The 20,928-nt window shown below is 34.9% G+C and overlaps 1 protein-coding gene across 8 annotated transcripts in view; it reads right to left on the bottom strand.

The window, feature by feature from the left end:
• epha7.S (EPH receptor A7 S homeolog) overlaps positions 1-20,928 on the bottom strand; it is a 147,357-nt gene that overhangs the window by 70,132 nt on the left and 56,297 nt on the right. For 4 of the 8 annotated variants that reach the window (XM_018265430.2, XM_041564642.1, XM_041564641.1 and 1 more), the window contains exon 6: positions 7,227-7,304. The exons of the other annotated variants lie outside the window; for them this stretch is intronic. In XM_018265430.2, the coding sequence (XP_018120919.1) occupies positions 7,227-7,304 (78 nt within the window). The remainder of the gene's footprint in view (positions 1-7,226; positions 7,305-20,928) is intronic. 8 annotated transcript variants of the gene reach the window in all.

Here is a 20,928-nt window from a genome sequence, read left to right as displayed (position 1 = left end):
CTTTGAAATTCGAATTCAAAAAGACCAACCGAAATTACATTTTTTTTTGGGGGTCGAATAGGTACGAATCGAAGGAATAGCGCATTCGATCAAATTCGATTCAAAATTTTTCCCCCCGAAAAACTTTGATTTTTGAGAGTCAGCCAATTGACTTCAAATATGTTCTGGGAGGTCCCCCATAGGCTAAAACAGCAATTCGGCAGGTTTTAGATGGCGAATGGTCGATGTCGAATTTTTAAAGAGACAGTACGGGGCAGATGTATGAAGGGTCGAATATCGAGGGTTAATTAAACCTCGATATTCGACTAGGAACTAAAATCCTTTGACTTCGAATATCGAAGTCAAAGTATTTAGCGCAAATCCTACGATCGAACGATCGAAGGATTATTCCTTCGATCGAACGATTAAATCCTTTGAATCGAACGATTCAAAGGATTTTAATCCAACGATCGAAGGAATATCCTTCGATCAAAAAAACTTAGGCAAGCCTATGGGGACCTTCCCCATAGGCTAACATTGACTTCGGTAGCTTTTAGCTGCCGAAGTAGGGGGTCGAAGTTTTTTTTAAAGAGGCAGTACTTTGACTATCGAATGGTCGAATAGTCAAACGATTTTTACTTCGAATCGTTCGATTCGTAGTCGTAGTCGAAGGTCGAAGTAGCCCATTCGATGGTCGAAGTAGCCCATTCGATGGTCGAAGTAGCCCAAAAAACACTTCGAAATTCAAAGTTTTTTTAATTCGAATCCTTCACTCGAGCTTCATAAATCGGCCCCTACATGATAAATTTCGATATTCGAACTTTTGAATTTTTTTCAAATTCGAATAGAATTTGGAATATTCCCTAGTCGAAGTACAGAAAAAATAGCTTGAAAGTTAAATTTTTTTCATAAGAAAATTCACCTTGACCATTGATACATCTGCCCCTTAATAATCAGCCTTGTAGCATCAGCTTATATAACAATTTGCGACTACCCCTAAGCTTAGCTTCTCAACAGCTGCTCAGAGCCCACTGAGCATGTGAGTGCCACAGACACTTTCCAAGATGGTGACCCCCTGTGAAGTCCTGGAGCATTGCTGATATTGAGATGCTGAAACTTTAGGTTGATTCAATAAGTCCAGTATATACAAAATACAGCATTTTTAGCCATATTCATTTGTAGGGTTTAGTTCTCCTTTAAGTCCCCTGGGGTAAATCTCTGTTGTAACAACCAATGGAATACATTCAAATTGGCTAAACTGCTTGACCAAATTTGGGCATGCATGGCCAATTTACTAGTTAAGATAAATGCTTCTACAAGTATATTTCATACCTCCCAACTGTCCTGTTTTTCGTGGGACCAAAGTACCAAATTTGACAACTCAACCAGCAGTTCTGGATTGTTACTGAAATGTCCGACTTTCTCTTTGATCTCCTGCACTGAACAGCCAGAAAAAGATACAAAGTTTCTACAACTTAATTGGCTTTTGGCAGAGAGCCCAGAATACATGGCAGGTGCACTTAGATATATTTGTTGCAATTTAAGATAAGCAATTAAACAACTTATCTATTTAAGATAAGCAGGTATCTTGGGGAAACTGTGCTGTTTAAAGGGCAATTAAGTTCCATAAGCAAAACTGTAATAACACATAAAACCTGTCCCTAAAACCCCCAGAAATATGTTTGAAAAATGGACATGGTAATTAGGGGCTGTGGCCATAAATGGGCGCAGTCAAATATTGTTGCCGCACTGCGCGCAGCAAAGTTTTTTGTCCCTCTTTCTATTTTCAGAATGTTCGGAGGTATGGTACTTACACATATTTGTGTCATACCCACACACAGAATACACATCTATAAATATGCACCCATACACTATTATGAACAAATATTTTAAACAAACATACACAGAATGTAACGCAGTGTCAAAAACATATGTACAGTAACAGTATCATTCACACCATTGCACATGGTGGGGCTGTAACACACATATAACACGTATAAGTAAGCATATGACTACACATGAATAGGTGTTCCCACACACCTACAAGCAAATACATTAGCTTTAACAGTATAATAGCATTTATTTGGCTGGCCTATGATCTCAAATGTCACTGTAGCTGCACAGTATTGCAATTTCTGCACATATATTGGCTCAGCAGAACAAATATCAAAAGTTCTCTATATGTACAGCATGCTGGTACAGTAGCTTTAATACGTAGCATGGTAGCAGTGACCAGCAGCACACACAGTGGCATGCAAACACTGCAAAAGGGCTGTGGCTGCCTTGGGCTGGTACAGAAGCCAAAATAATGATGTACAACATTTCTAACCTACTTCTTTAGTTAAACTTTAGTTCCCCTTTAAGGACAAATGCTTTATTATTTAACATATACAAATACAGCCTATGTATAAATCACATACTAGGGGACACGTATCTTTTATTATGTGGTGTATGTATAGTTTGAATGTACATGTATAGATAGGTCTGTATGAGTGTGTGTGTATACAGTATATGTGCACTGGGGTTCATTTGGAGGGGTTGAACATGATAGACTTAGGTTGTTTTCAACCCAACCCATGTAGCTTTGTGTTATCAAGTCTGTAACAGTAATGCGCAACATTTCAGTGCAATGTACTGGTTATCTGCTTTCAGTATCACGTTTCACTAATCAATTAGTTTCAATAGGCCAGACATTTCCTTTGCTGACAACTGTAAAGCTGCGTGTTTAGGTTCAGAAATCAATCATGCTATTTAGCAAACCATTTCTGCAAGGCATGACAACCTTCAAGCATGAAACCCAATACAAAAAGGATGTCTACTGTACGGTCAAACAGCTGTCAAGCACAGATCCACCAGTTGACTTATTGAATTACCAGTAAGTCACTTTGTTCTTGTGCTTTAAGTAATGAAAAACACTTGCGTACTTGGTCCAACAAGTAAATTTCTGCAAATTCAAAACCTCTGTTGAGCCCTGTAGTAAAATGGGTAACTTCAGCATGCTATTGTTTATTTCTAGCAATTTTGAATTAGTGGAGATGTAAACCATGGAATATTTCAATAAGCAAACTGGAAATGCAATACCACAATTTATACAGTAGAGCAGAGTACAGTTGAAAGGTATACAGAAATATATGAACAGAGATATGAAAAATACCCACCCACATGCTATCCCTCGAGATAAAACATTGGTTGGTTCAAGAACACGTTCAAGGTGATTTCTCCTACAAATCAAGGCTTTGGTTTTCATATGGGGAATGTTACATAGTAAGCATGTAAACACATATATGGATAAGTGACATTGTATCCACACATATATGGATACAATTGAGAAAAACTTGGTTTGGAGTGTCAGGGTAAGTAAGGCATCTAAAAAAATGTAAAGCTAAAGTTTGCTCCATCTGTTTTAGGACACATCTCAATATACATCCAGATTCACAATTTTCCATTAGTGGTATATATATATATATATATATATATATATATATATATATATATATATATAAACACGAGGCCGAAGGTCATGAAACTCCGAGGTAACTTCTAATATCCTCATATTTTACAACTGGGGTACTTTATTTATTATAATACACAGGTATATATATATATATATATATATATATATATATATATATATATATATATCCAGATTCACAATTTTCCATTAGTGGTATATATATATATATATATATATATATATATATAAACACGAGGCCGAAGGTCATGAAACTCCGAGGTAACTTCTAATATCCTCATATTTTACAACTGGGGTACTTTATTTATTATAATACACAGGTATATATATATATATATATATATATATATATATATATATATATATATATATATATATATATATATATCCAGATTCACAATTTTCCATTAGTGGTATATATATATATATACCATTAGTGTTATATATATATATATATATATATATATATATATATATATATATATATATAAACACGAGGCCGAAGGTCATGAAACTATATATATATATATATATATATATATATATATATATATATATATATATATATATATATATATATATGCAAATATTAGGATATTATGGATTAAAACAATAGGCAAAATACATTTTCAACAAAAGTTATATTTACTGATGGAAACTGTATATAGGTGTATCCTGCCCCTTTAAGAGAATGTTGGACTTTTCTGTTTCTGTCCAGCCTCATCCATAATTATGTCAATAATTGATTCCACTGGCGCCATGCCCCAGCTAACATTTTGTGGCCAGAAAATAAGGGACTTGAGTAAGGCTTAAACTGCAAAAAGTTTTAAAAGCCTCTTTTTAGGGTAATTAATAAATCAGTAACCTCTTAATATTTCAGCAGATACAAAGGAAAGGAAAAGGCAGGTACAATAACCCTGTAAGCATGTTTGTGACTGTGTTTGTGTTGAGACAGACAGACAAACAGATAGATCTGTATTATAGACACATAAACAGAGAAGGTCAAGCTGGTTTTGCTTCAGAGGACATGAGCTAAATGGCTTGAAAGAGGTGCATCCAAGCTCGTAAGAATGATTAATAATATTAAGAATTAATGTTTGATTCTAATGCATTATTAAGATTTTGCTTAAGAGAACACATTTGCAATGTCTTCGGCATGGTGGTGTACGTGATTACACTGTATTTTGTGATTTGGTGAAATTCAAATCTTATTCCTGGAATTAAAACAACCAAGCAACAATTAATGATTATATCCAGACTTTAGGCTATATCTTGCAGCAAAAGCGAGGTGCTACGAATTAGTGGTGAGCGAAATATTTCGCTAGGTGTTGCCGCGAAAAAGACGTGCATCAAAAAAAAATCCCATCTCTACTGTGAACCCGCCAAATTGTACCAGTATAGTACAAGCAACAAAATGTGCTTCAGTTTTAGCTATCCATAGCAACCAGTATATTTAGAATTTTTAAATACTTCACTATATGACAAATACATTTTTAATATATTTAGTTTTAATTATTATTGTGTCTTTCCAAATGGGCTTCTATATATACTGCACATATAAAGAATATATAGCGCAGATAGGGCACAGTACATAACAACTCTTGTGCTAACCGAACTGCTTCTTTCTTTTCTACAACATCTGAACAGAACTGCATGAATCGTTCAACAATGTCATGAATGAAAAGAGAAACATGAAATTGTCAGCATCCTGATGTTCTTCAATAATATTAGAAAAATCATTAGCACAATATGCTAATTCATTACAGTTTCAGGAGGTTATGTAATAAAGGGCACATCTTGCAGCAGGTCTGGTAATCCATAGCCATCAATCAACAGTTAAAAAGCAAACCTTTGTTTGCTATTGGTTACTAGACCTGGTGTGTATACTATATGTGTTGAATGTTGAATTAATAACATGAACATGTTGGGATTTGTATTGCTTCTCATTATAATGATATTCAAGTGGTCAGTGACTATAGTTCAAAGATGTCATTATCACCGCAGTATTTGGATAGTAGCATCTTTGAGCAATGATTGAACCTGTGTACAGGCTATATTTATTGATTGCAATGGAACAATTGTGACTATTTTGTCATAACCTTTTCGAAAGCATACTTGTGGGTATAAAGCAAAAAAACAAAAATGTTGTGACATTGCCCTCATTTAAAAGCCAACAATTCAGACGCAGCAGTATGGATTATCCAATCTACACTTTTTTTTCCCCTAAATGCATTCCTTAGTACCTGGCACCTTTCATGAATCCTGTTATGCAGCTGCTGGCCTTTCTGGATCACAAAGCACTTTTAATATGGTATGAAGAATCTGCTGTGTAATTGGCACACACTTCAACACTAGTTTTACTGTACATGCCAAATATTCAGTACCTTAGAGCCACTTAAATTATCCCTCTTTACTAAAAGCCCCCTTTTCATTTCAGGACTTGAGCTTTTTTTCCCAATGTGTTTTGACCTTTAGTAAAGCGGTTTAGGTGGTTTAAGTGAGTGAGTTTAGGTTTGGTTAAACAAGATATATGATACAGGTATGGGACCTGTTATCCAGAATGCTCGGGAGGGCTTTCCTGATAACATATCTTTCCGTAATTTGGATCTTCATAACTTAAAGGGGTTTTTCACCTTTGAGATAACTTTTAGTATGATGTAGAGAGTGATATTCTGAGATAATCTGCAAAACACTTCTTCCAACAAGAAGCCTCCTTCTTCAGATACTGTCCTTTCCACTGTGTCCTGGCTTCTGGAGCCCAGCATTATTCTATGACTGCTGCGACTGCACCCAAGCCTATTGTATTATGTTGAAGTCAATAATCTGAGAGGGTCACGCTACTTGTATTATGGAATGTTGCAAAACAGTGGGCTTTATATATATATATTTTCGCTTGTATTGGTTAGTAACAGCACTCACGCTATGTTCTCTTCGTATACTGTATGTGGTTTTCCGGTCTTCCCTCGTTATGTAATATGCAAAAATGGACAGCACTAACGAATTTTATGCAAATAGTTGTATTAAAGTGAAAAAAGCATATACATCACCATATGTGTACACATTTCGTAGCGACGTTTCAAGCCAATGTAGGCTCTTTCTCTGGATTGAAAAAAGATTATAACCTGTATCTGTTTTTATGATAGATGGACATTTTATTATGTGTCTAAGAAAATATACAATTTGTTATTATATACATATGTCTTAATTGTTCTATACAGCAGGTGTGGTGACAGCCCTGTACGAGGCATATGGAAAGAATCGTTAGGTCACTTCCCCTGAAGAACTTTAAAAACATGTATAGATTAGTTGGATTTTAAAACCATTGTTCACATGGCTTGAGAAAGAGCCTACATTGGCTCGAAACGTCGCTATGAAATGTGTACACATATGGTGATGTATATGCTTTTTTCACTTTAATACAACTATTTGCATATAATTTGTGAGTGCTGTCCATTTTTGCATATTATATATATATATATATATATATATATATATATATTTATATACATATATATATATATATTTATATATATACACACACACACACACACACACACACACATATATATTTATATATTTATATTCATATGTTACGTTTCATTGATTTCTATTAATTAACAACAAGTGAAAGCAACCAGCCAACAGTGAAAGCAAGACAAAGCCCTTCTGACTTTACTTTTAAAGTGAAATATCACCTAGTTATAGTTTATAGTGTACATATTTCATCTTACAGATACAGTATTAAGATGTATCCTATTGCATGCACAGAACATACCTTCTCCGGATATTTGCATTTCTACAAATGAGGGGTGGTTCCCATACTGCATGCTTCTGCTGAGTCCTTCTTTATAGACTGCAATAACAACAGCAAACCAAGCGGTCATAAAGACAGTACTTTTTGTGGTCTATAAAGAAAGCAGTATGGCAACTCCAATAAACATGTACAGAAGAGGTGGGCTTTAATGATGCATTCAGTTCAACACAGTGCAATACAACACAACTTTATATTACATTGTAATCAACTGCACCTTGTTGCGATATAGTGAACCACAAAAGCCTACAAATATGCAGACAAATAATAAATGTCACCATTATCTTTTTATGATACTTTCAGAGATCAAAAACACTTCTACCACTAGCAGTTGCTACTTAAAGGACATGTAAACCCCCCACACAAAAATGTAATAAGTGAACAGTCTCTTTGAAATCTTCAGATAACTGCCACTCTGGTTCTTAAAAGGTTAACAGTAAGGCTGCAGCATCCCCTTAATCACCTAGAAACCCCTCTCCTCCTCTAACCCACTAGGCCCCCTCCCTCAGGAATTTGCTCTGGCTGTTGACTTATGAGCATACTCAGTTCTTCTCAGCTATGATTACTAAAAACACCCTCCAGTCCAACAGCCAATGAAGAGATAGCATTGCTGGTTCCCATAGAAACTTTTGCTGTCTAATCCTTTTTTTTCTCCTAACCACCTCTCCTGAGCTCAGCTTAACAATTACAGTGCTTAACCCCAGCAGAACTTTTTATCAAAGTATGTTGTGCCTGTGTAAACCTGCATTCTGAATTGCATGAACATTTCAGCATACATGCCCTGTTTTGCAGATGTTAATGTTACTGATGATGTGTCAGAGGGAAAATGGCCGAAGGGTGAAAGCTGCTATTTGTTTTAGGAAAATGTGATTGCTCTGGCAAATGGAGGAGTACAAATGCTATGGCTTGGGTGGGGAAGATATACCCAACTTATATACATGGTAGGAAAATGTAGGCTTTACATGTCCTTTAAGTGTGCTTTCTATGGCACACTGGAGTTACTTTATATTAATTACTTCCATAAGTAGCAGCAGAATTGTACCTGACAAAAGTACAGAGAAATGATACTAAATTTTTCTTATGGGCCCATGTGACATCTGATTGGCTGTGGCCTGAATCCACTAATGCTTGGCAAGCCCCACAGAGCTGCCATGCTAGTGGTTGGAAATGGGTGGCATGGAGTGTGAGGTCCAGGCCAAACTAAGGGCCCAGTACAAATTTTGTCCTGGGGTTTATAAGCCTTTAATTATACCACTAACTAAAGAACTATTAATTGTCTGATGTGCTGATGTCCTGATCTGACCTAAACATACTTTTATTTATATTTCAGAAAGAACACATTTCTCAGCATGCCATTGAGCTTAACCCACACATCTATTCATTGCTTTCCTAGCAAGTACAAGAGTCTAAGCACTATCAAACCGAGTCTTGTAAAAGGAATGGTCATTATTAGTAACATACTTTAAGAAAGAAAGGAACTAAATCAACAATAATCCTTCTGATGAAAAACCCTAAAAATAATAAAACAAAAACCACATCTGCTGGGTTGAGGATTATTCAAACCTAATCTGCAATAAATTCACTATGTGATCTTTTCAGACAATAAGATCAGCTCTAAAATGCCCTTCTTTCTCCCATGAACAGATCCTGCCAGGAAAAGACTCCATTTAAGATATCCTCTACCATGTTACATACTTTTTAGGAAGGGGAAAGTTACTGAGGGGACAATAAAAGAAATAAAAGCTTCACATACACTAATTATTTTCTATTATAATGGTCATTTTACTCACTATGCCCTATCTTGTTGCTCTTATTCAAATGCTAATTTTCATTGAAATAAGCAATAAAAGGATTTGTCAAGTACAGTAAGATGGCTATTCTTTGATCGTGATGGCTTTTAAAGCAACAAATAACTATTTGTCCTTGGTGACACAAAGTCCTTTAATGATTAACATCACTGGGACAGTTATATAATGTATTGGCTTTATTTTAACGTTTTTCTTAACTAAAAATTTCATATAAACAAACTACATTATGTCAGATATTTTTTATTCTATCTCCATTGTAGTATATCCTTTGGCAACATTTTAAAACCTTATCCCATTCTTTTCAGACTGCTTTCCTGGGACTGTCTAGCTAATTCAGGATTGTGGCAGGCAAGCATGCATGGCACATACTGTATGCATATACCCTTTTTTTTTTTTTTTTACTGGGGATAGTAGTGGGTTAAGTCATCAAAAGGAAACAGATTTGGCTCAGCAGTTTAAATTACTTTGATATAATGAGCAGCACATTTTGAATAATGAAAGCAATCATCTGATTGTTTGCTATTTTGTAGCTAAAAATCCTAACATTTTATTTTCTCTTAATATGGTCGAAATAAATAATCCTTATTAATTTAGTCTGTATTCATCTACTGAATATTATGGTTTGGCCAAATCCCGAACCAAATCCAGGATTTGCTGCATAAAATGAGGTGGTGATTTTTTTTTTCTAAAAATGAGAATGCAAAAATTCATATATTTTCCCCTAAAAGATTGTTAGGTTGCCAGATTAGACTTAAGTAGCCTTTTGGTTTATCTAACGTTACAGATTTATAGCGCTGATATTTCTGACAATTCTGACCTACAACTTTGTTCAGATTTGCAACTATATGGCCTCTCCAGTATACCAAAACCCTATGGGGCAAATTCATTAACCTGCAGAGTTGTGCTAGCGCAGGCTTCGCCACACTTCGCCGCACTTCGCCAGGGCGCCACTCATTCAATAAAATCCAAAGTTGCGCTCAGGGAGGCGAAAAGTAGCGAAGTTGCGCTAGCGTTAATTTGTTAAGCAATGCGAAGTTACGCTAGCGATGCCTAATTTGCATATGGCGCCAAGTTAAAGTACAATAGAGGTATGTGTAGCAGCAAATACATTACACTACACAAGCCTGGGAAAACTTCATAAAGTAAAATAGAGTTGTTATTTTGCCCTATTCTTGTGCCCACTGTATAGTTTAGGTGCCATATGTTAGGAAATGCAGGGGGGGAAGGAGGATACCCCCAAAAAAAATTACGATCTTTTACAGCCTATCACCCTTAAAGGAAAAGACGCAGTGCTTTATGGGACTTTTTTTTGAAGCAAGCCTTTGTACGCTATTGCACTTCGCCTGGTCTGAGGTGGCGAAGGCAAGTCTGGCGCAAGAGGTAACGTTCAGTAAAATGCGCAAGTCAGTGAATTAGCGTAGTTACGTCCCTTCGCCATTGCGCAACTTCGCCTGGCGTAAGGGTGTGAAGTCGCGCCAGAGAAGGTCCACTTCGCTAGCAAATTTACGCCAGCGCCCGTTAGTAAATCGGCGAAGTAACAAAATGACGTCATGCTGGCGAATTTGCACTAGCGTTAGCCGCTTCGCGCTTTCGTGAATTTGCCCCTTTCATTCAAAAGAAATATAAAAGTCACATGAAAAAAGGAGAACTGTTTGTACTAGTTTCTACTAGTACTAATACTCAATCAAATTCTGATATATTGCATGATTAATTTCCCCTATAAAATAATGCAGTCATTTTCACCTAACATTTTAAGCTGGCAAATTCACAAGCCAGTTCTTGGGGTATTGTCCTGCAGGACAAAATAACTCGATCACGTTGATTAACCCTGTGGTCTATATAAGTGCAGATTAATTCTATTCATATTTATAATATTACGCCATGCATGTGTTACACTAGACATTCATCAACCATTTTTTTGATGTCTCTCAGCTCTAATACAATCAAATGAGTAAGTAACTATTCAAAATGCTCAATTGGAAACTCCACACTGACCAACCGTTACCCAGTGTTGCTATTAATCTTTAAACTGAGGTATCTTAATACTTCTTTCATTACTAGTCTTGAAGTGAATCCAGGTTTTAATATCACATCACAAAATCTCTTGCACAATACAAACAATTGTGAGATCTACCTAAAATATCCCTTTTAAAGTACAAATAAATCATTGGTAAAAAACAACTGTTATCAGTAGTTTATGCAATACAATAACTTCATTTTCAGTAAACCCTTTCTCACAGTGCAACAATGTGTAAAGCATATCTATGTAATCATTTTATTAAACAGGAAGACTCTTTTGTGTTCACAAGTAGATGACTATAAAACAAGATTGTTCCAGTGACTTTAGCAACCCTGACTCAGGATTTCCTTTAGTGATAAGGTGCAGGCTGGAAGTACAGATTTATTTACCGTCAGCAAAATTTACTACATTATACAAAGCAAAACGTTTTAATATTGTAAGCATTCTTCAGTATTATTTCATGACAAAATGTATGTTTTTTTTTGTTTTTTTCACCCCATTCACCTGTAATCAATCATATTTTAAAGGGCAAATAAGGTCCAATTAACTCTTAACTCCAGATACTTAATGAATAAAGCTAGTTGTACACTTTCACTCAAAGGCAGCTATATAGAATGATATAAATCCTCGAAACTCCTCTCTTGTGAGATAATTTGCATATGTGGGATGACCTTTATCTAATGTCCTTGGATTGAGAGACAAGCATACACAACAAATGATGTAAGCATATGTAAAAAGGCATTCACAAAGTCAGCTTTGTAAATCTAGACTGAATGTCAGCTATGTGAAACCAGCAAGAATGATTTTTTCTTTTCCTACCTACCCTCTCACACCTACTTTCCTATCCATACACTTGCATGGGTCTTTCCTCCTCCTCCTCCCCGCAGCCCCCCTCCCCACTTCACCCCCCTTCTTACCACCCCTGTACTTCAATCTTCACTCATATTAATAGCTTATCATATAACATATTAAATAGCTAATCGTTTGTTGTATGGGTTCTTTATTCATATCTTTATATTTTGAATCCTATGTTCATTGCCAAAAAACTTAGTACTTTGATTCTTAACAAATCTAATAATTTAATACAAATATATATTTAAAAAACATGGATTAGGTATATCCTGCCATTTATAAGGATTCAATAGAACCTAAACTAACCTTTTATGCAATAAGGAATAAGAGGCATCATTATATGGTTAGCAGATTGGATGTGTAGCTATCAAGCTACACTGATTTCACATTCATAGGACATACATTCAATTATGTATTACTAAGTTATTACAGTATTAATCATAAACAGTTCTAAAGATACAATTTACACTTAGGATAGCCATATAAACCTGATGATTTTATCAGAGGATATAGGTAAATGCCTTTCTTATACTGTACATATTTAACAGGAACATACTAATATTTATTAGCTTTCATTACAAGCACATACTGGATGACCAAGTTTTATTATGTATGGCCACCTTATGGATATGAAGAGGAAAAACAAAAGCAGAACCTCAGTGCAATATTGCACAAAATGATCTTTGTGAGAATCTTAAAAAAGCCTTTTCCTATAGCCTTATAACAATAAAACTCAAATAAGAAACGAAGGGGTCCATACACTAACAATCAAATTTGTGGGGTTTTTTTTCCACAAATCTCGAAACATTTGTGGTATTACTATATTCTAAAAAGCTCTAGAAATTCAAAATTTATTAAGTGAAAAAAATTTCCCAAGTAAAAGTTGCCAAGGTGATATGGAAGGAGGTTTTAGAAGTATTCCTATTTTTTAATGCATCATTCAGCACATTTTTTGTTTGTACTTTTTATATTCTTTTAATAAATTTTATGACAATCATTGTTTGAGTTTGTGAGTTTTTTATTTTGTGCAATGTATCTATTTATCCAGTTTTTATTTTTACATTGAATTGTTCCTATAACAGTCCTTGGCGTTTCTGGGACCTTCTCCAGCATTAGCTTTTACATAAGGTTCTGATGAGATGATGATGAACAATATGGCAGCTCTCACAACATCGGCAGCATGCCGCCCCCTAAAATCCTGCCAGCCTAGGCCCGGACCTTGGTGGTCTTTTCCACAAATCCCGACCTGCTCACACTCCAATATCCACCTGCTGGCATAGTTTATCCATGGTGGCTCCACATAATGATATGCCAGGTGTTATTGACGCAAGATGATATATCCAGGTCACATGTCAGTAGAATATGGCTATATGGCTAAGAGTTGCTATTTTCACAGTATATCTGCTAAAACTATTCTATACCCTGATGAATGCCTTATTTGTGAGTAACAACTTCCAATTTGACCATTCACTTTTTTTTATAATACTTATTTTTCTGCTTGATTCAAACAATTATGAGGGCAATTGGTTTAACACAGATATATAATATTGCTGTTGCATATTTTTTATTCAGGCAGCGGATACTGTATCAAAGTGATGTTATCTTTCATGTTACTTCTAATCATTGTGTTATAAGGAGGGTGTTAATGAACAAATACCTAAATATAATTACATTGCTCCCAGGCATCAATTACCTACATAAGATATATATATATATATGATATATCTGTACATACTGAAGAAGTATAGAGACAAAGAACTGTAACATTACTATAGTTAACAGTCCAGCAGATGCATATACATTTATAAAAAAATCTATGAAAATAAAGATATAAACTGACAATGTCAAATTATATTTGCTTCTCTATCATATCCTAAAGTTATTCTCTAAAAACAAAATTCTAAACAACTCAGTAAAAACTTTAGTTTGCGCATTATGAGCACTTTAGGCATCTTAATTGGTTCCCTCTCTGCAAATTATGGTACTTCAACTTGCTAAATTATACAATTAAAAGCATTTTTCTTTAGGTCTAAATCAGATAAACGTTCAGGCAAACTGTTGCATCTATCATTACTAATGCGGCACTAGTAAAAGTTAAACTCAATTAAGTTTGTTTTTAATTAGAATACTTTCACCCAACAGGATTTAAGACAAACCTTTATCATTTCTCAGTTGTTTAGGTTCAATTTAGATTTTAAATGTGAAGACCTCACCTCATATACCACAAGCATGAGAAAATAGAACATCGTAATTGCCAGTAGTAAAGAACACGGATTTTTCAAAACATAAATTATACTGGATTAAACATGAGTTTTAATGAAAAGAAAAACAGCTCAAAATATCTGAACTATGATATGAATGCTGTGTTTAACATTCTGTGGGAACAGGAATAAATCATGGTTAGAATTATTCATGTATCCTGTCAATGTAGGGTGTTTCCATAATTTCCCTCGCCTCCCTAAAGCACATCTTACCTATCTTACATATCAAGTCTGTTAAATTATGATCTATTTATCTTTTGGTATGGCGGTAAAGGAAATAAATCCTTTGTATTCTATTCATAAGTCTACACTGATCTGAGCTTTCATTTAGACAGACAACACAAAAAGGCTAACTAGATATGTATTACAATATCCCATCAAGCATATAACTGTGAAATAAACATAATAAATATAAACTTAATTCCAATTCCAAGTATTTAGATAGAAAAGAGTTAATATTTCTATGACAAAAGCACTTTCATGCAAGCCACTGCTATCCCTTGGCCTTATTTTTAAATAGTAAATTGAGTAGCCAACATGACTTTTTCTGGCCTATGTGGTAAAACAGAGTCACTCAAGCACACACTATTCAGAAGGTTTGCCTCCAATAAAGGCCGAAATTGGATACTTGGTAAGATTAATTACCTAGATAGGGTCTTATAATGCAAGTCAAATGGGAAAGTAATTAAAGTGCACCTTCCATGAAAAATATTCATTACTGATATATCAGGTGACAGATAAATCAAAAGGCATTTAAAAAGCTATAGGTTAACCTGTAGCAGGTCGTTCCCTTTCCTAGACCTCCAAAGTAAGTGCAGATATTGAATTTACTTGCAGCTCAGCTTGTATTATGTTTAGTGGAAGACAAAGGGACAGATTGTAATGGATGCTTCAAGAAAAAGATACCAGTACAAAAGGATTGTGTCTGAAAACAAACGTTCAGATAAAAAAGAATCAGTCCTAGAATTTTACGTTAGGAAGACAGAGGCGATAAAAAAAAGGCAAGAGATGAATTTATAAGTTTACCAGTCCCCTGGGTGCAATTCCTGTAGTTGAAAGGTAAGCTGTGCTAATCAAGTGCGGCAATATATTAGGAGAAATTTCTCACATCACTAGCACAAAATTAACTCCTAGGCTGTTGAATTATTCTGCAAAGTTGCTAGGGTTATATACATTGTACACCAATTAAATTAGACCATTTTAATTATATAGCTATAAACTTACCCAAGAAAAATAAATGAAATATTTTATTCTTATTAGACAGTTTAGAGCAGAAAAAATTATTTACTAAGGGTTCACAGCCTCAAAGGAAATACAGGCTTTGCAACGTTACACACACACACATATATATATATTTATTGAGCACAACTTTCACTTGTTATATATATATATATATATATATATATATATATATATATATATATATATATATATATATATATATATATATATATATATATATATATATATATTGTATAATACACAATAAAACTAATTTCACTGTTTGAAAAGAAGAATGTAGTAACATGAATCTATATAATCAGCTGTTTCTTATCCCAAAACCTGACAAAGGCTACCACTTGGAGACAGGAGGGGGTTTGTTTATACAAAGCTCATCATTTCTATTTCTAAGAGAAAGGAAAACACAAATATTTTTCAATTAGTGTTTTTTTATACAAAGCAGATATTAGTAGAATACATGTATAGGATCCATTATCCAGAAACCCGTTATCTAGAAAGCTCCAAATTGCGGGAAGGCAATCTCCCAAAGTTGCAATTTTAATCAAATAATTCATTTTTTTTTAATGATTTCCTTAAATCACAAATAAGATACAATGAATCCTTAATGGAAGCAAAATAATCATAATGGGGTTGTTTAGAGGCTCCTTTATTAAAGGTTTCATTTAGGGGCACATTTACTAAGCTCGAGTGAAGGATTCGGTTGAAAAAAACTTTGAATTTTGAAATATTTTTTTGGGTACTTCGACCATCGAATAGGCTACTACGACCTTCGACTTCGATTCGAACTAAAAATCGTTCGACCATTCGATAGTCGAAGTACTGTCTCTTTAAAAAATACTTCGACTACATACTTTGGCAGTTTAAACCTACCGAGGTACAATTTTAGCCTATGGGGACCTTCCCCAGCACTTTTCTAACCTTTTTTTGATTGTAGAAAAATCCTTTGATCGATCCTTTAAAATCGTTCAAATCGTTCGATTCGAAGGATTTTATCGTTCGATTCGAAGGATTTTATCGTTCGATAGAACGATTTTTACTTTGATCGTTCGATCGAAGGATTTGCACTAAATCCTTGGAATTCGATATTCGAATTCAAAGGATTTAAATTTGAGGGCCGAATTCGAGGGTTTATTAACCCTCGATATTCGACCCTTGATAAATGTGCCCCTAAGTGTATTAGAGCTTTTTGAAACCACCTTCAAACTTATTTTCTCTAAAACCATAAATGCCAAAAATTATATATTTTAAAATCAAATTATATAACAAAACCTTAAAATGCACAAAAAGTCGACATGACTCACAAAGAGTGTGTGTGTAAGTTGTCCCAAAGCTGTCCCTAGGGTGGGTCCCACCGGTGTCGGCCCAGCCTGCATGTCGCAGTTAGTCTCCCCAACAAAGAGGTAGAATCTTCAAACAAAAACGTCTCCCTCCTCCATTGAATAAGCACAGCATTTTGATTATGAAACATGCAATTTGTATAATTTCCTTCACTGCAATTTTGGATAACAATGCTTTTGAGAAAAATTATTGTTTATTGTAATTTAGAATGTAGTTACACAAAATTTCTACTGCAATAGCTGAAAAAGGCAAATTTTTTTAAGTAGAATGCTTGTGCAGAATGTCAAAAGTAAAACTTCTTTTCAAAATGCCTTTTGTTGTAATGAACTCAAAACAAACAGGAGAAACATGTTAAACTCTTGAATTGTTCTCCTGCAACAGTATAACAGAAGGTAGGCTTTCCAAGGTGTGGAACATGCTTTATTTTTATTCACACAATTGCCATTGGTTTAGAACAGGTATCCCCAACCTTTTCTACCTGTGAGCAGCAATCGGATGCAAATAGAATTGGGGAGCAACACAAGCCTGGAAAATGTTCCTGGAGGTACCAAATAAGTGCTGTGATTGACCATTTAGAAGCCTCCACGAAGTCTACAGGGGCCTCTATTTGCAGTGCATCTGGTTTTAATACAACTAAAACTTGCCTCTAAGCCTGAAATTCAAAAATAAGCACCTGCTTTGAGGCCATGGGGAACAACATCCAAGGGGTCGGAGAGCAACATGTTGCTCACAAGCTACTGGTTGGGGATCACTGGTTTAGAACAATAGTTCATCAATTTGAGAAGAATAAAAAAGCAACACCTGTCATAGGATTAAAACATGAGGTAAAGTGCCCTTTACTAAAGGAAATAAATTTGCATAAATACTGTGCTATTGTTAGCAGCTGATGCACTTAAACTGAAGCATTCATTTTGCTTTTATTTGCATGTTCCAGCTGGTTTGTTCATCCGTACGGAGCATGCAAACAAAATATTTCCTTTTTACAGATTAGAGAACACGAATCTGTTCAGTCTGCGGTGCTAGGGCTGTGCAATTAAAGAGCTGATATATTTAAGAAACATTTTAAAGAGAGTACAATCTACAAAAGAAAGCAACATCATATTATAGAATTTAGGTGCAAACTCATTTCATATAATTGTACAGGTATGTTATCTGAAAACCTGTTATCCAGAATGCTGTCAATTACAGGAAGACCATCTCTCATAGACTCCACTTTCTTTCTGTAATAATAAATCAGTACCTTGTTTTTAAGCCAAACTAAGATATTATTAATCCTTATTGGAGGCACAACAAACCAACTGGGTTTATTTCATGTTTAAATTATTTGCTAGTAAATGTAGGTTATGATCCAAATTACAGAACAATCCATTATCCAGAAAGCCCCAGTTCCTGAGCATTCTGGATAACAGGTCTCATACTGTACCTGTACTTTAATAACTGTATTGGTGAAAGCAATAACACAGATTGAATTTTCCCCAATGCAGCAGCCTACAGTACATCAATCAAAAGGCATATTAGCTTTAATTAACCAAGTGAATTTAATCTGCACTTCAATTATGAGTTTCTGTACTCCCCCCCAAAAATAAGAGTCTTGACAGAAATGTTATTGATATGAAAGTAAAAAAATGTAGACAAATGTATCTCTCACAACAGAAAACGGTCAAACAGGACAATGAGCAATGCTTAGGTGACATTTTTCCAGTGGTAGCAAAAAGTTATTTCTAAAAGAAAAGTATTTATAAACACTGGGCAAATCTGCAACTGAGGAGCAACCCACAGCAGCCAATAATGACTGAATTTTTTGTTTTACTGAACAATAAAAGCAATATATGAGTGACTGCCATGTGTTACTGCCCAGGTGCACATTTACCCATTATTTATAAATGAGCCCCAATGTGTGATTTGCAATATAAGAAAGCACTCTTTACAGCAGTGATATACTTCTCCCCCAACTAGGTCTTAGACGTGGGACAGGTAAAGAGAAGCATGGAAGGGCAGCAAAGCTCTGCTACGTCAGGTTGCAAACTGGCCCAGTTCATTTAATACATTTTTTTCTAGGAATAATTTCCTTCATTCTATGATTTGTATTCTTTAAGAAAAAGAACAGCTCATTAAAAACCCACATAATGATTTGGGTAAGTGGCGAAATTCCCTAAATCTTGTTTGAGAGACATTTTTTTAAGGAAGATTTAAAAATCCTGTTGGATCATGGGTCCTCTCCAAATTAACCTGATGGGTCCTATAATGATCAGATAATAAAGCAAAGCTCTACCTGATTGGCAACCATGCCATAAAAGTGGATCTTTTAGTTTATGGCCAGTTTTTAATGCAACAAATCTGTGGTAATATTGCAAAGGTTTAAAATGCGGGATCATAAAATGGATATTTGAATTGAAAACACCCAACAAATCAGTAACAAACTGCTAATGATTAACCTGCCAGGGTCATATCAGTTATATCAGTTGTATTCCCTACAGTCAAAGAACAAACTTATGGATCAGTGGCAGAGGTATAATTTACTGGTAACGCTGATTTATTGGAGCTATGCCTATATTTGTTATAAGGCAGGATCACACAAAGGCATCTCCTGGGGGAGCAGGTTTTCTTGTCACCATTATATCACTGACAAAATAACTGCAAGACTTGGCACGCAACACTGGGTTTTTAGCTTATTGAACTCAATGCTGAATGTAATGTCACAATAACAGCTCAAATGCTCTCTGTGTTCATAGAGGGCTCACTTCAACTGAGACTGGATATTTGTCCAGTTTGTGAGCCCATCGACTTTATCTTGTTGACTTTAAACTTCCAAAACTAAACATTAAGAATCCACATGAGAAAACAGTACTCTGCTGCCTGCCATTTTAATTGGCTAATAAAGAGTCTAAGAACAACAGTGGCAGTAAATGCAAATGTGCATATTAGGCTGTGTACCAGCCTGTGTCTGTGAATAGATTTAAAGGCAGACTAAATGTGATAGCACTTTATTAGGGAGCAATTAAATTTAATAAGAATGTAAAGCATTGCTTTACAAGGTATATATTGGGCATAATGTGTCAACAATATGTTGAAAAAGATTATACATTTGCAACAACACAACTTTCTCAATTAATGTAGTTATTAAAAGTGATTTGTAATGTGAAAAACTAATTACATGATTCAATTACAATTTCAGGAAAAAATGTAAGAGAGGCAAGGATGCAAAACATCTTAAAAGCAAATGTTTGCAACATAAATAAGAGGAAGCTACTCCTCCATTTTGTGAGAAGGACAACAAATAGATATCATGGAGGGTAAAAAATGCCCGAGAATGTCCATAAAAGGTTTTAGTTTTTTAACTTGAGGCATAGGTGAATTAACTTGAAGTTAAATGGAGCTAAATCCTCGGCCTAAATAATACTGTATTTAAGTGGTTAAACTGAAATCTCCCAAAAGCCAGTATTTGCCACAGTGGCTTCATAATGAAGCACTTCCGTGCTTAGATAACATTTTGACTCTTTAGGAGTAAAAAGCATTGCTAGATACACAGGTTGCAGTAGAAAAGGGAAGTAAAACTTTGCTGATATGGTCATCAAAGGAAAAGCATAGATAAACCAATCATATTTATGGGTTTCCTAAATATATCACTTCACTTGAATCTTAGTAAAATAACTAATTACTATGGAATTTGATTTGATATTGCACTGTATAACCCAAGTCAGATTCTGCTTTGCTCAAAAATTACCTTTGACTGAATTGTTTGTTAATTGATAAAATATATGTTTCTCTTTTAATCTGCTTAAAGGGCTAAAAAAAAAAGCATATGAAAAAACGTATAATATATATGTAAATACTGTATGTATATTCGTTCAATTTATCTGCTGCCAAACAAAGCATGTGATTTAAATTTCTATTCAACACAGTGCTAAAGAGACAACTCTGCTTATAATTTAGCAACACAACACATAGCTGCCATAAAAGTCTTGTATAAACAGGTACACGATAAAGGAGAAGGAAAGGCTTGGTGCACTTGGGGGTGCCAAATGTTAGGCACCCCCAAGTGCACCAAGCCTTTCCTTCTCCTTTAATAAGGGAACTAATACCCCATATTTTACATTTTGTCAGCAATGCCTAATAAAATTGCCTTGGTACATTGACATATACAC

This window comes from Xenopus laevis, chromosome 5S, assembly GCF_017654675.1.
Source record: "Xenopus laevis strain J_2021 chromosome 5S, Xenopus_laevis_v10.1, whole genome shotgun sequence".
In the NCBI taxonomy this organism is placed as follows: domain Eukaryota; kingdom Metazoa; phylum Chordata; class Amphibia; order Anura; family Pipidae; genus Xenopus; species Xenopus laevis.
Note: the sequence above shows the minus strand (reverse complement) of the source record. Positions and strands in the feature narration are given on the sequence as shown.